At 40.0% G+C, this 15,962-nt stretch overlaps 1 protein-coding gene across 3 annotated transcripts in view; it reads right to left on the bottom strand.

Annotated features, from left to right (window-relative positions):
* Positions 1 to 679: 679 nt before the first annotated feature.
* Positions 680 to 15,962, bottom strand: part of NCKAP1 (NCK associated protein 1) — a 114,127-nt gene continuing 98,844 nt past the window's right edge. For all 3 annotated transcript variants that reach the window (XM_018559500.1, XM_018559501.1, XM_018559502.1), the window contains 6 exons: positions 12,240 to 12,320; positions 9,974 to 10,067; positions 7,721 to 7,837; positions 7,525 to 7,634; positions 5,204 to 5,293; positions 680 to 1,671 (listed from right to left, as the gene is read on the bottom strand). In XM_018559500.1, coding sequence (XP_018415002.1) covers positions 1,555 to 1,671; positions 5,204 to 5,293; positions 7,525 to 7,634; positions 7,721 to 7,837; positions 9,974 to 10,067; positions 12,240 to 12,320 — 609 coding nt within the window. In that variant the 3' untranslated portion in view covers positions 680 to 1,554. The remainder of the gene's footprint in view (positions 1,672 to 5,203; positions 5,294 to 7,524; positions 7,635 to 7,720; positions 7,838 to 9,973; positions 10,068 to 12,239; positions 12,321 to 15,962) is intronic.

Genomic DNA, 15,962 nt, shown 5'->3' with positions numbered 1-15,962 from the left:
CTCGCAAGATGCTTCTTGCATGGGGGTTCCGCCAACCAACACGAGCACATAAACAGAAAGGAGACTCATCCTGTAAATCTGGTGAAGCATGTCTGCTTTCCCATCCATGGAGTAGTGTAAGGCATGGTATCCTTAAAGAGCAACTTGTTGAGAAAAAAAAAACTGCTTCCCTTTTTCTCCTCAATCAGGGTAGGGGGAAGTTAGATACTTACTATGGAGCGCAGGTTGAAGGGGCGTGCTTGCGACCCCCTCAGTCCCACCTCTTCTAAAAGGGTGGCAATCCTACCCATGAGATTTGACATGGCCTAAGAAAATTCCTATTCGTAAAAGGTATGAAGATGGGTTAGCCACAGAGTGAGAGAAGATGTCCATCTTCTAAGAAACCTAGCAAAAAACTGAAGCTTGCAGGGGGAGTGAAGGATTATGTAGGGGCTGGTCCCTGCAACTTTTTTCCCACCAGATTCCAATCACCTAAGGTAGCATGTCACCCAGCACCCTGTGCTGTATTATTGGGAAAATTGCCTTAAGAGACACTTGCAACTGCGGGGTTATCCTCCAGCATCCTGTTTCTTTATTTTGCCTTTTTTAGATGTCTTCCGGTCAGGAACATGAAAAGGGTGTGAATCCTGGAGTTCCACTTTACCATCATAACGTTTCAATTAAAGCACTGTGAACCTTGTTTTGATACAGTCTAGTGTTTATTGTACTTTATGGAAGGTACACTTGAATTTCAAAAAGTTAAAACATATAAAAGTGGTTAAGGGGAAAAAAAAAAACAATGTATGAACATTTGATAAATGCATGAGAATGTCATATACCATATAGCAGATTACAATGGTAATGTTAATGCCAAAAGAGCATTATGGAAGTTAGTTGAAGAAAAAAAACTATGCTTTTTACAAACATCTGCTGCTTAAAATACCAGGAAGGAATTCTGTACTGTAAATAAGTAGTCACAGAGTGCGGAGAGATGATAATTTTTACAATTTTCTGATCTGTTCTAGAACTGACTGCAGAATGTCATGGGGGGGGGGTGGATAACAGATGTAAATGGTGCAATTACTTCACAGAAAATCACAGAATCACCTAACCAAACCGTTATAGATAAGAACATAAAAAGGTACAGATTATAACTCTCCTATATGAAATAATTTACACACGTCACCTATACCACCATCTAAAATAATCACTAAATACAATTCTTTGAAATAATAAACAAGCAATAATATTTCTGCATGAGGAGTTATAAAAAAAAAAACTAAAGAAATAATAAGTGTTTTATTTCAGTTTGTCCCCTCTATTTTCTTTATTCTCTGGATGAAAATGTTCAGAAACTTTTTTTTATTTTTTTTTCCTGTAGTGTAGTGCAACCAACCAAGCATATCTGGTAGTACAAATGCAAAAAAAAGAAACCACTTGTCAAAAATACTTGTACAATGGAATGGGGGAAGAATTTAAGTCACAAAACCATTTTCGGCTCCCGATCAATCAGGAAAAGGACTCCACAGTTTGCAGGCTGAGCAAGCTTGTGCCGTGTTTTCAGGAAGTAAATGTTTATGCAGAGGATGTTACACTCTGTTTGTAAACTGCGTGGTAAGCGTTTCTCAGTAAGACATATGGGAAACAAGATTCCAGCAAGTCCATGGTCAGAAATGGTGACTCTTGTACAATCTGTAAGAGGATAAACAAATGTGGTTATTACATCAACGCATTATACAAAAAAAGTTATAAGGGCATTTGGACAATCACTAATTTACAGCTATGCTTGTACAAGTTGGGTGAATTAACTTCTTTTCACTGAGTGGAGTATTCCAGTTATATTGTTTTTATTAACTCTTCGTTTGCATCCTGGAAAAAAAAAATGTCTCCAGAAGATGGCGAACCCGCCAAAAAAAGATTACACAATGTAATAATAATAAAAAATGTGTATAAACCCATGTAAAAAATATTTGACCAACAAGCATTATATTGTCTTTTTAGAAACTAAGCCTTGATACTAGTGGCTGGAAAACGTTCCCTGTAAAAAACAAAAATCCAGTCAGACTTCCTGGTAACAGTATTTCTGGGAATCTCCTAGGACATCTACATAAGAGATGATTGGCTCCTCCTCCTTAAAAAGCCCCCACAAGATAACACTTTAAAGTGAGAACCGAGGGGTGGGGTATTTAAGGTGAATACCCCAAACTAAATATTCAAGGGGAATAGAGGAAAGAAAACCCTATCTTAAACCAAACCAAAGAAAAATGTCCTAGGGTTGGAACTAGGTAGCAGTCCTGGAAGATTCCTAGAAATACCAATATGTCTAACCAGAAATGTCCCCAATCATCTTCCAGGACATCTACGTGAGAAGAAAAGTAAAAGCATACCTCAAGGGTGGAACTGTAGAAGTTTTCAGCCAAAGGTCACATCCTGTTGAGATAGCACCTCTACTCTATAAATACATTCTGTTCCTGTTTCATGCAATCTGTTTTTGTTGTGACCCCGCGGGGAAGTGGAAAAAAAAAATACATCTAGTCAGTGAAGTTTTAGACACCTGAAGAACTTTCTTGTGGATACTGAAGAGTACTAAATGGAAAGGAATTTAGGAGACCCAGTCAGCAGACAACAGAGTAGACACCTGCATGCATCCAGAAACTGGAACTTCTCCTCTTTAGAGTTCTTAGGGTTATCACAAAATGATAATACAATCTCTTGTGATCTATGGAAATTGGAGGCCACTTTAGGGAAATACATTAGGTCTGGTTTAATAATTATTCTGTCAGAGAACATGGTCAAATAAACCTCCCTTTTAGACAAAGTCTCCAACCTTCTAGCAGAAGATATAGGCAAAAGGAAGGCTGTTTCATAAGCCAAAAACTTGGAGGAATCTTGAATAGGTTCAAATGGGTAGAGGGACAAACCATTCAACACCTTTGAAAGCTCCCACGCGGTGCCACCACTTTGGCTGCCATAAATGTACATCTTTCCCTTGCATAAAGGAAATGGTCAAAGCTTTCTGCAAGTCTGATTTCTAGAAATACTGAAACTGCTGAAATTTGCACCTTGAGGGGCCTCAAACACAGGCCCAGGTTGAAACCATTCTGTAAACACTCAATGGAGTACTAGTACATCTTGGGCAGTATGCTTGTTCTTGCTGCACCATGAAGAAAAAGGTTTTCCAGATCTTCATCTAAATGTTTCTGATGGTCATTTTTTAGCTTTTAAGAAAGGTATTAAAGTACTGAACAACCATTGTCAATACTAAGTACTCTGAACACCCATTGTCCCTGACAGTAGGCTATTGCACTCAAGAGCGAGGCCAAGGTGGCACCAGAGAGATTCTGTAAGCTGCCGAACCAAGCTCTTCTGGGCCATCAAGGGGCTGAGAGAATCAGAGTGCTCTTGAACTGGGATATCATTGACAATACCAGGATATCCTGCCCCTTGACCAGATGTTGTAAAGCTAACAGTGCATCTCCTGCACCCGTGAGTTTGCAGTAAGTGGATGAAGCCTTTATCATTGCACTTTTCCATACTCCTTGAACCTGTTGCATAGAGAAGCAGGTCCCTTTATCCCCATTTTCTATAGTGATCCTTATTGGCTGATACCGTTTTCAAGGTTGGCTGGCAAACAGATATTTTGCCCTAGGGCAGAGATAAGGATTGTAATGCTTCTGCGATGCGATGCCATTTTAAGAGTAGCTAGCTTCGTAGCGTTCGGGAATGAAACTCCACCCAAGTTGCTGCAGGAATAGAGGCGGTCATCATGACTTATCCGAGTGTTACTAGTGGATGTACTCTTATCTGTTGAACCTTGGAGACAATCTTGTCTATTTTTTTGGGATGTAGTTTAAGAATGTTTCTGCTTTGACATGGTCTCTTGGTGGGTGGGTAAGAAAAAAAAAACTTTGTAGGGGGAGGATAAGAATTCTAGACAGTACAGCTGTGCTAAGGGTTGAACAAATGGGCTGGCTTAAATTTTGACTCACTGATGAATGATTTGTGACAGTCTTCAGCTTCTGCTTAACTATTAGAAAATTCCTCTTCATCCACTTCTTCTGCCCTGGGCATTGGCCAAATAGCTACAGCTAGTTGGAAGAAAGATTGGGAGCTTGAGGCTTCAACACTGGAGGTGAATGGCAAACAGTCAATGTTGACAGGAAAGACTGAAAGATGGAAATCATTTCCAACCTCAAGGAATCCATAAATTCTCTCAAAACTAAAGCTGATTCAACCGCCAATATTTGAATACATTATTCACAAAATGGTTTGGAATAAGAAGACGAGATTCCAGCATCACAGTTTCTGCACTTTTTAGGGAGGCTGGGCACTGGTACCGCAGGCGAAGGAGCCGACTTGTCCAAAATGTGCAAGTCAGAACAGGTCTGAACAAAACACTTGGGGTCAACAGAAGGAATGGCAAGAACCACTGTGTTGTGAACACAAAACAACCCCTCCTCCTGTGTTAACATGACCCCAAAAGACAGCAAACTGGGTAAGAGAAAACAACTCAGGGGCACCCATAGAAGGTGTCACTTCTGTGCCCCAACCGTTGGTAGTTTTCAGGTCTGGTCTGCTTCCTCACTGTCTGAATCCATAATAAGGAGAAGAGCAGATGAGGATGCTAACCATATGTTAATACACCATTTGGCTGTGTCCTCCTGAAGTGTGTCACTTGCTGCACAACAAATGACACGACGTGCTCTCGCTCTGCACCTAGGAAGGGGGGGGGAGGGGGGGATATACCAGTGCATGCTGTCCCAAAACATCCAAACACGAAAACAGCACTTTCCCTCCACTTCAACTCTGCATTTAGCAGCACGTCCCCTTTCTAAAACGCTCACACTAGCCTGATGAGAAGGTTAGTGTTGTAGCAAGTACACACAGGTATCATCCCCAACACCTAAGGGGACAAGAACCTGGCAGAAGGGGAAACCTGGTAAAGGGAAGTAGAACACAGACCTGCGCAACCAGGGTGACCACTGGCCCACCAGCCATCCAGTTAATTAAAATGAAAAAAATGTTTTGCTGAATTCCTAGGAGGTAGGAAAACCAAACAGAACCGATAGTTAGAGGGGGAGTTGGAGTATTTAAGGTGCTTGCTTGTGTTTTCTGAAGTAGGAGGAACCAATCTATCATGTAGCTGTCCTGGAAGATAAGGGGGGGAATTTATTCATCTAAAACCTAACCAAGTCTTTCTTAGAAACAACTTTGCAGAACTTACCATATCTAGCAGCAAATAAACAGATTCTCTGTTTCTTGTTGTCGTTTTATCAGTCTCTTGGCCAATTTTCAGGAGGCTGGAAGATGCAAGCTGTGCGAACAAAGCACAGTGGACAGAAGCGTAAGTGCACAAAGCAGCTGAACAGGTAAAAATATACACATACAAATGCATACAGGTTCATTTTATCTGAAACCCACCGACAAGTCATTATACTATATTAACATTAAACACCACCAAGCCATAGCACATTTATCTTTAACCCCTTCATGACTGAGCTTTTTAGTTTCTGTTCGTAAATGACTGACACACTTTTGACATTTTTGCTGTGTGATTTCCCTTATTTTTAACACTTTTTTTTTTTTACACTTTTCACAAATTTTTTTTAAACTTAAAAATGTTATTTTATTAATTTAATTATATCAAGCAGTCATTGTGAATTAATCTCACTATTACTGCTTGATACATTAATACATTTTTGGTTATTATCAGGCTGCTTCAAACTTCAGAACAGCCGATAATAAGTTAGTGACACTGCAGCAGTTCAGGATTCAGCTGTCACTAGTTTTCTGATTGTTACAACAACCATCAGAAAACTGAAACATTCTTCTTTCAGGAATAGATACAGCATGTATCTATTCCTGAAAGTGAAAGAAAAAAAAAAGCCAGTATAGCTTGAGAGAGATATCTCTCGATCTATACGAGCTGTCGCAAAGCCGGCATGCCGGCTCTGCTTTGATTCTGACACCCGATCTTCAGGTATCGGGTGTCTGAAAAAGGTTAACCCTTTCATTAATGGATGCCTCTATACTGAGGCATCCATTAATGAATGATAACCGCTGATTCTCAGCGGTTACCAGCCTTCTAGTGTAGCAAATAACTCGTCACGTACAGTGTACGTGACAAGTCATTTGGTCCCTTTGTGGCGGGACGTGCAGTGTACGTCTCCCGTCACGAAGGGGTTAATATGCATTCTCCACTGTGCTTCTGAAGGCATTTTACAGGTTGTTGTTTTTTTAAAGTGCTTTCCAAAGCAAGGGTACTGCAAATGCATGTTCAATGCCTATATGCTGCGCTTTATACCCATTGCCATTCTTCCAATATACTCTTGCTGGAAGCTGCACCAGACATGCAGCAAGCAAGACTTTTTAAAGTGAACCCTTGTGAACCCTTTACTTTCAGCTACAGGTTTTGACCGTGTTGACTAAAGACTTTCTGAAAGGGCTATACAGATTCAGACTCTGCCAATGCCTGTATCTGCATAGCTGCAAACACGCTTGGACCTACTGGTAAAATCATCAAGGCTATGTTCACACCATGTCAGGACCAGGTCTGGAGCAGATCTGCAAAAGCAGTGCATTTGTGCCACGTTTTTGACGCGTTCTGGTGCATTTGTTTTTAGCTTAAAATGGCTTTTCAGGTGCGGTGCAGTCCAGTGCATTTACATGCATTTACATGCATTCCGGACCAGAGAAAATGAGATAAACAGTATTTTTTGGTCTGGACCAGAACGGAATTCGCTGGTGTAAACAGAGCCCAGAAATACCATAAGGATACTTTTTTGATCTGGGAACAAACTGTTCTGGTCTGGACATGATATGGACATGGTGTGAACAAGCCCTTAAGCATTTTGGTATGGGGTCAATCTTTGCTAATAAAGAGGTCTTTCATTCCTCTTTAATAGGTTTCACTCTCTAGTTCCACATCTTTCTGAACTAATGCTTAAAATTAGATTGCATATTTAAGGTGCGGATGTATATATGCTTTACACAGGAGCAAAATCATGTCTCTCTACAACATAATGGAACTGAGGCATAGCTTATATCTAAAAGGATTACATCACACATTCTAATAAATGAACCTAGGAAACCAAAGTTTGCATACCCTTGCAGAAATCGTGAAATTTTGGAATCGATATTGAAAATATGACTGATCAAGCCAAGAAACTGTCTTTTGTTTGAGAATAGTGATCATATGAAGCCATTTATTATGACATGGTTGTTTGGCACCTTTTTAAATAATAATAGAAATCACCCAAATGGCCCTGATCAAAAGGGCCATTTGGAATGTTTGGCCTTGTTACATACACACAAGATGACACACGCAGGTTAAAATGGCAATTAAAGGTTAATTTCCCACATCTGTGCAGGCTAGATACTGAGCCATGGGGAACAGAAAATAACTATCAAAAGACCTGCGTAACAAGGTAATGGCATTTTATAATGATGGAAAAGGATATAAAGAGACATCCAAAGCCTTGAAAATGCCAGTCAGTACTGTTCAATCACGTAAGTGGAAAATTCAGGAATACAAGTTATACGTACAGCCAAGAATTCCTTAAGGCGATCCTCAATGCTTCCTTTGTGAATGGTAAATAAAGCTGCGGCAATCTGGTTGATGGCCTTTGCCAGACAGTGAATATTGTTGCAGTGACCTAAAGCAAAAGGAAAACAGTAAGTACACATACAGCTGCTATGTACAATAATGCATGCTTCTGGTTTATCAAATAATATACAATACCTTCTATGGCAGGGCTGTACTGAGACATCGCATTGCTAGCCAAGGTTGGCAAAGACACGGCCACAAAGACCATGAGAAGGCAGGCAATTTTGTACTCTTCCTCTGGACTGATTGTTTCTGCAAGTAGAAATGTAAAAGAAAGTGTTTTTAGCTATACTACGCAAGTTAGGAATATTAAAGCTCCATACTAGAGAGCAGACAGGAGAACCTGTGCCAGTCCCCTCCTTCAAAGGGATACCTATTTTCTGATCCAATCCCTGGCCAGTCTTGACTGTACTGCAAGAGATCTAGAAATACCACCAATTGTTCTATTGTATGTATCTAGTTCTATAAAAGAAAAGTTAACATGATCTCAATGAGCTGTGGCACCTGGGCACAGAAACATACCCAAAGCACATGTCACTACACGTTTGACAAATTAATTCTAGAAAATAAACTGATGCTGGCGGCCAACCATTGTCAAGTGCATATGAGCAAAGAAACGAGTAGAAGAAAAAAACATTTCTTAATGCTGAGAGTCAAGTGTATTGTTACTTCAAAAAACAGTCACTGCTGCTCTCTCTCCAAGTGCAGGGCGACTGGTCTCGTCTGTGCCCCCCTTCCATAGATTCCTGCACACGGCCTGTAGTGGGTGGGGCCTGCCGAGCTCCCCCCCACAGCTGTGCACCATATAGCAGTGTCAATGTCAGGACTACTGGGTTTGCAAAGGAGTTCGGTGCACACAAAGTGGATTTATATCCTTTGCGGCTATTGAGTAATGCATTTAAAAAAAAGAAGTGTTTGTGCCCAAAGTTCAGCTTTACATCTTAATAAAAAGTCCAGCTGTATTCATCAACCAGTCTTCCCAGCCAATGCTATTAGTGCAGGTCTATGCCACTCAGATTTAAAACTACACTTGCAATAAACTCCTCTGTGGCTTCCTACAAAAGCTTTGTGGTTCCACTACAAGAAAACCTAACCCAGATACACAAATCGTGGAAGGAAACTAATAAAAGGGAACAAACCACACAACTACCCTCAAACCCAACTATCTTCTCAAGAAAAAAACACAGTTCAGGACATTGCAGAGCAAGTAATACATTTAAACAAATATTTTCATCACTGATAGAAAATATGACACTGATGGGTTTAATGTTGATTACCATATTAAGTGCTTTCAAAATTATTTTAAAGGGGAAAGAGGATTAGCATAAAAGCATACCTCCGTCACTGAAGAGGTGTGACTTGTGTGAAAACATGCGTGTGGTTTGGTGTAAATATGGTTATGCTGGTTGATGGGAGTTTAAAAGTGACTGCTGCTTCTTAGGATATCGTTTGTATGAAATGCATCATTTATAAACATAAATGGCGGAAATATATAAAAACTGGAGCAGACAGAATCTAGAGCAGTTGCCATGGCAACCAATCCACTCCTCTCTTCAGTCTGCTCAGTTAAGCATTAAAACTGAAAAAACAGAAGCCGACTGGTTGCCTTGGGGAACTGCTCCAGATTCTATCTGCTACAGTTTTCATAAATTCCCCTCTATGAGGCTCTGTGTTCATTTAATGGTAGATACCCAGTGATTTAATTTTTAGGTTTGGTGCAGTTACTTCATGTGACAGGTCTGCAAAATGTAGGATTTCTCCCCCACTGATCTATAAATAAATAGCTCTTTTAGCTTAATAATGGAGTTGCTTTATGTATGTGCATCCAATAATTGCTTTGGCATGTAGCCTTCACTGAACCTCTACCCATACACTTTTCATTATGTGTGAATTGCCCATATTTTACCATACGTACCCCTGGAGAAGGGCACATTAATTACTAGTTCACTATAAACACAGAAACCTGTTTCAAACAATTAATTGCGGTTTTAAATAACTAAAATGCATATCAATATTTGTTTTATATACATGGTGACTTGTCTAAAGCTGAAAGTCAGAAAGTCAGGGGTCTACTGCTTCAGTTTGGGAAGTGGGGGGTGTAAAGCAGAGGGATACTTCCCTTATTCCTCGCTCCTGCAGGCTTCTTCCCTGCCGCTTCAAGGATAGATGACCTTTCCCCAGAAGCCACCAGTCCTCACATCCTCGGGGGAGACAGTTCAGTCTGTGATTTTCGAACTTTATAAAAGCGCTAAATTTCGTTTTTGCCTTCATGACAGTAAGCTTATAACACTAATGCACATAGTCTCAGATTATTATTTAAAACAGTACATTTTATACATGTGGAGCAAAATAATACAGTAAAACCCCCAAAAATATAAAAAAACATACCAGATTTTTGGGATGATAATGCCACGACTAAGGCTGGATCAATTTCACAGGGCAAACCGGCTGCAGATGACAACTCGTACACATTCATCGCAACCTTTAAAAAAAAAAAAACAGAAATAATACACAAGTATTCTACCTGGCCGCCCATCTCTAACTTTGCAGCTACGATGGCCTTTCTTTAAAGCATCTCCGCAAAATTAGAGGCAGAATTCAAAAACAACTGTGTTGCCCACAGTAACCAGAATTCACTTATAAATCATCCAGAGCATGCAAGAAAATAAAATAAATCTGCTGTCTGTTTGCAACTGTGCAAAGATATTTTGTTTGCCAGATGTTATAACGCGGCTCTAAACAAATATGCAATGCCAGATTAGGGTTTTTCTGTATGAAATACAACATGGAGTAGATTTAGATTAAACTTAGTTAACCCCTTAGCGATGGCAGAAGTACACTGTACATCCCCTGTCACTAAGTGCCCAAATGACTGTGGACGTACAGAATGCTGGTAACTCCGGAATGCTGGTAACCGTTGAGATCAACGGATAGCGATCATTAATGGATGTCTCCATAGGGAGGCATCCATTAATGAAAGATCCAAGCCGTTTCAGACACCCGATCGCTGAACCGCACTTCCATTCACTGTTAGGCAGACGTACAGCTCGGAAGTGGCAAATCCCGATGTGCACTGGCATTTTGCTGAATACTTCAGCATAGAAGCATTCAGCAAAAGCCAAAAGCTGCCCGTTTCAGGCTTCCAATCGTTGTGTCAACCAGCCACAACGATGAGAAGTCTTTAGTGACATCTGACCCTGACATGCTGCAGTGCATGTCCGGATTAGGGTCACTAAAGTTATTATTGGCTGTCCCTGAGTTTAGGGTAGCCTAATAACCAAAAATTTATTTAAATGATCAAGCAGTCATAGTGACATCCATTCACTATGACTGCTTGATATGATTGACAAGCCAGTATAAACACTGGCTTGTCATGCCCTTGTCAGCAATAACTGATTTTTATGCCCCCCCCCCCACTCCCCCGTTACGGGGATGTTCAAAGTAAGTCGCTGTCACTAAGTGATGACTGGGTGGATATGATCCATAAAGTCAGTTATGCTTTGGAAGAGAGTTCAGTTCACTTCCTTGTTCTTAGCAAGTATAATAAGAATTATAAGAACCTCTAAAAATTGAATAATTTGAATAAAAACAGGCTCACCCTGTTCATTTCACTAGGACAAGTAAACAACTAGTTTGTGCTGGAAACTTTATTCATGACAGAGAGAAAACACAACTGAAATGATATTATTACCCTTCCAGCTTAAACTTTAAATACCAAAATCCTATAAGAAAGTGTACTATGCACTGGTGTAGTTACAATACAGCTTGGTTAATATCACTCACTTTTTTACACTTGTGGTGCATTTTCCAGTGGCCTTTTAGGCATAACAGCCATATGTGGGACTCTTTCGCATTGAGCAGTGCCTGTGACAATTGGGCAATGGGTAGTCCTAAAGGTGTCCTCATGTGAAGAACTACTGCTTGCTAAATCACTGCATTGGTAGGCTACCATGTTGCATATGTACCACACATAAATGAAGACATATCCTTGGCATAGCTAAACTCTGGGCACAACAACTTTCATTTGCCTAATGCTCAAACACAAAAAATATAAATCTACTGTATGTGCACCAGATGTCTTTGCATATCTATATATTACCTTGCAAAACTAGCAGTGACATGATCAGTAGATTCTGCCAAGCCTGTGTAAAGCTGTGAGGGGGACCCATAAGGCCCACCCACTACAGGCTGCCTGCAGAAAACTACAGGGGGTGTATACCAGACCAGTCGCCCTGCACAAGGAGAGAGCAGAAGAGACTGGTCTTTATTGCAGAAAACCCCTGCAGAACGACTATTGCAGGAGGTTTCATGCTGAATGACTGCACAGATCTGGAAAAAAAACCCCCAAAAAACAGACAGTATCTGTTTAGTATCGGTTTCCGCTTTTAGGAAACATGTAGCCCGTCACTGCTGACCAATGTGAAAAGTGCTTGCTGCCTGGCTATCATGGCGAAGCTTTTGCTTGAATACTTTCCAAGTCACTGATCAAAAAAGAATAAAATAGAATTCTGATATTTTACTTTAGTAAGGAGGTCAGCAATGGTAGCCCATATTTCTCAAGGCAGGTGTAGTGTATCTGGACACATTTTTACAGTTTGAAGATAAGGTCTCCTTTGTATAGGCGTTACCTTTCCTACATGGCACAGACTCTTACCTTCATGTCAGTCTCTCTTGGAATGTGATCCTTGAAGTCTTCAACAGAACTTACAAGGAAAGGAATGTGGTAAGATAAGACCTGAAAGAAAGGTGGAAAATTGTTAGGACACCAGTCTCTCTGATCTGTTAAACAGCTGATAAGATATCCACCATGCATTTATGAAACAAGTCATTGAAGAGGTTTGCTGCTAAAATGTCAGACATTAGACTACAGCTAACAAAAATAGATCACAAGCAATAGAAAAAAAAAAAAAAAAAGATTGTCATTTTTTTCCATTAACCCTCCGAAACATTGTATACCATTTAGATTTTCAATAATTGTTCATCGCACCTTTACAAAGATCCAAATAAGTCACTTATGGTCCTAAAGGTCAACTTGGGTAGATTTTATCTATACAATAGGTTTATTCTGGCTGAACAATCAAAAATGCACCATTTATAGCTGGAATAAGTCTCCCATTTTCCACCGGACAATCGTGTCACATGCCTGTTGAATGATCACATAAAATATGCCGCTTTATTTCCTGTAGCTGGGAGCATTCGTATGATACTATCAGGTGATGTTACACATGTATTTTGTCAAGGGAAACAAATGAGATTGTTACCGTTAATGGGAAGATCATTCACAGGCACCTTAAAGCTAAACGTGCTGTAAACTTATTAATGTGACAAATCTATTTGACCAGCAAGCAACGTGAAAGTCTCACCTTAGAATTGATTTTGTATGGCTCTTTACAATAACAGGTCAAAGTTCACTCACTAAAAACACAACCACAGATTCCATTGATTCTGTATAAGAGACCCAAATCGATGTATATTTAAAACTTTTTTTAGGTGTGGATAGAGTAGGGTTAGATGCTCTGTCTGCCCCCCATTATATATATCAGGGGTAGCCAAACTTCAGTCCTCCAGCTGCTGTGGAACTACAAGTCCCATAAGGCATTGCAACACTGACAGCCACAGGCATGACTCTAAAGGCAGATGCACGATGGGATTTGTCATTTCACCACACCTGGAGAGCTGGAATTAGGCTACCCCTGCCGTATATGTTCCTGCTAGGTGAGTTCACCCTATTTGTCCTGGCCGTTCGAAATATGCGCGTATGACGCACGTTATGGGCCGCACGTTTTTACAGCGATTTGTGGTCTACGAAACGCACGTTTATGAGAGCTATCCGGCTGTATCCTAATGGATACGCGCGGAAATATGCCAGGTGGGAACCATGCCCATAGGAAATAATGGGATTTCACTTGCTGAGCGTTTTTCAGCGATTTGAACAGCGCTGAAAAACGCCCAGGAGTGAACCCAGCCTAAGGGAAAATCCATAATTTACAACGATCACTGAAGTGTACATCTTCCAAAGGAGATACCTGTTCCAGTGAAGGAAATCGTCCCCAAGGAACACAGACAACAAAAACTCTAGGCTACTTTATCTAAAAAGTTGGTAGCTATACATATTCTTTAAAGTGTATTTCCACTTTGGCAGACAGACATCTATCTCTCTCATATAAACAAAAATACATAAAGATTGCTACTTCGTAAAGGAGAGGGCTGTGGGAAGTTATGTTTACTTGAATTAACCATGTCTGTTCTGTGCTTGTAGATTATCAGTTGTAACCTAGATGTGAACACTGTCCTAACAAAGGGTTTAAGACTTAGAAGCATTGTATGTTAATGAGAGGAAACTCAGTCTGTCCCTCAGTTTATCCATCTACTTTCAAACTGCAGAGTAGCCTGGAATCTGCACAAAGGCCTTCACCAAAAAGTTTTTTTTCTTATAGTTTTATTTTTAGGTAGGCTGTGTGAATAAAAAGCACAAAAACATAGAGGTGTTTTCTCAAATTTGACTGCAAAAGTGGTAATACACATTACAGACTATTTCTGGGCAAAACATAATCCCCTCCTACAACTTCCCACTGCACCCTATAACCCATTCAGCATTTCAATTTTAGCATTCAGAAACATTATATACTCATCTAAGTCTGCTGTCCAGGTCCCCCAACACCATTACCCGGTGCGGGGGACTGGTAATCCAGCATTGCAGTGGTGCCTACATAGGTCAATCCCCAATTGTGAGCTCATCACCTGAAGGCACCTGCGGGAAACCTGAAAAGGGATGCCCCCTGTTCATGGAAGAAAACCATAAGCCATACATTTGGGACAGTAAATTTCGCATTTAGATTTCTTTTGTTTTTTAAATTGTATATGTCAGCTATTAGTTATGAGGCAGGGTTGGGGTAAGAAGAGCAGTCCGAGGTACAGCTTTAAGTAATTTTGCACCTACCAGGAAAACCTAATTTTAAATACTTTTTTGTGTGTCTGTTATGCTTGCTTTCATGGGGACACAATCTATGGAAGCAGTCTTTACTTGGCTGTAAACAAACTGTTTCTACAGTTCCCAGGTTGAAATAGAAGTAAATACAAGGATTTCACCAGCACACACTTGGAAATTCAAATATCAATATTACATTGATATATTTATTCAGTGAAGGATGTCACAATGTCATATGGTGCCAAGGTTTCTGGGTCCTCACAGGGATCCTTCATCAGAGCGACACAGTGACGAGGGATGATGAAGGATCCCTGTGAGGACCTAAAACCTTAGCACCATATGACATTATGTGAAATCTGAATAAATATATGTAATATTGATATTTGGATTTCCAAGTGTGTCGGTGAAATCCTTGTATTTACTGCTAGTGTTTGCACGGCGCCATGAGCACCACAGATACTTTTGTACTGTAATGGTACTTGAACCAATTAGGTTGAAATATGAAAAACAATAATTGGAGGAAATCCATATTACTTGCAATGTTTATTATTTTTTCCCTGCCCTAACTACAGCAAATTCATCAGAAACACAGAATTACAATTTAAAAGGTTTTTTATTATTATTTTCAGCAACAAAAGTATAAAGTGTATTCTCTTTGCTGTGAAAAAACCTTGACTGCTGGTGAGCTCACAATGTGACACAGCTCAGGCATCAGAAAGCCACAAAAAGCAAAGCACTTTATTGCACAGTTTGACACTGGACAACAAGTGAAAGGGGGTTTACATTTTTATTTTAAAAAAATAAATAAATAAAAAAAAATAATGCTTTAAATTGACTCAATGTCAAAAGACAAAATGTAAGCTCTGGAGGGTAAAAAGGTAAACACATTCTCAGTGAGGGAACATGGACCTAAATGCTTCACAGGCATATGTTTTCAATAGGAAAAAATATGATCCGCTGTATTCTTCTGTAAACTACAGCTAGAACAGTGAGAATAAATGGAGAGGGTTCAAAAGACAGAACAATGGCATGCAAACATGAAGGATAATAATAATTATGTCTTTTCACACTTGGTACTCAAATATTTAGAAGGATGAGTCAATCCGAACAGCTGGAACATCAAACAGTCTGTTCTACATTAAATGCATGTGAGGAAAATAAGCACTTGTGAAGTCTACAATTATACACCTGACCATATCAAAAAGCCACCATTACACTGACATACTGGAATGTTGGCGTTTAGAAGGGCAGAGCAGAAAAAAGGGTTGTGATGTGCTGAAAATCCCTAGGTTAGAGAAGCCAAATTAAAGCTTCATCTACTTTATCTAGCACACTAAGAGAATATAGAGGCCACTTTTACTGAGGATTAGGAGGTCTGACTTCATTGTAATCTGTGCATTTGTCAGAAAATCAAAGCAGTGAAGCCAGAGACAGTCAGGAAACTAGCTT

This window comes from Nanorana parkeri, unplaced genomic scaffold, assembly GCF_000935625.1.
Source record: "Nanorana parkeri isolate BGI_ZX_2015 unplaced genomic scaffold, ASM93562v1 scaffold400, whole genome shotgun sequence".
Lineage (NCBI taxonomy): Eukaryota > Metazoa > Chordata > Amphibia > Anura > Dicroglossidae > Nanorana > Nanorana parkeri.
This window is presented reverse-complemented; position numbering and strand designations above follow the sequence as displayed.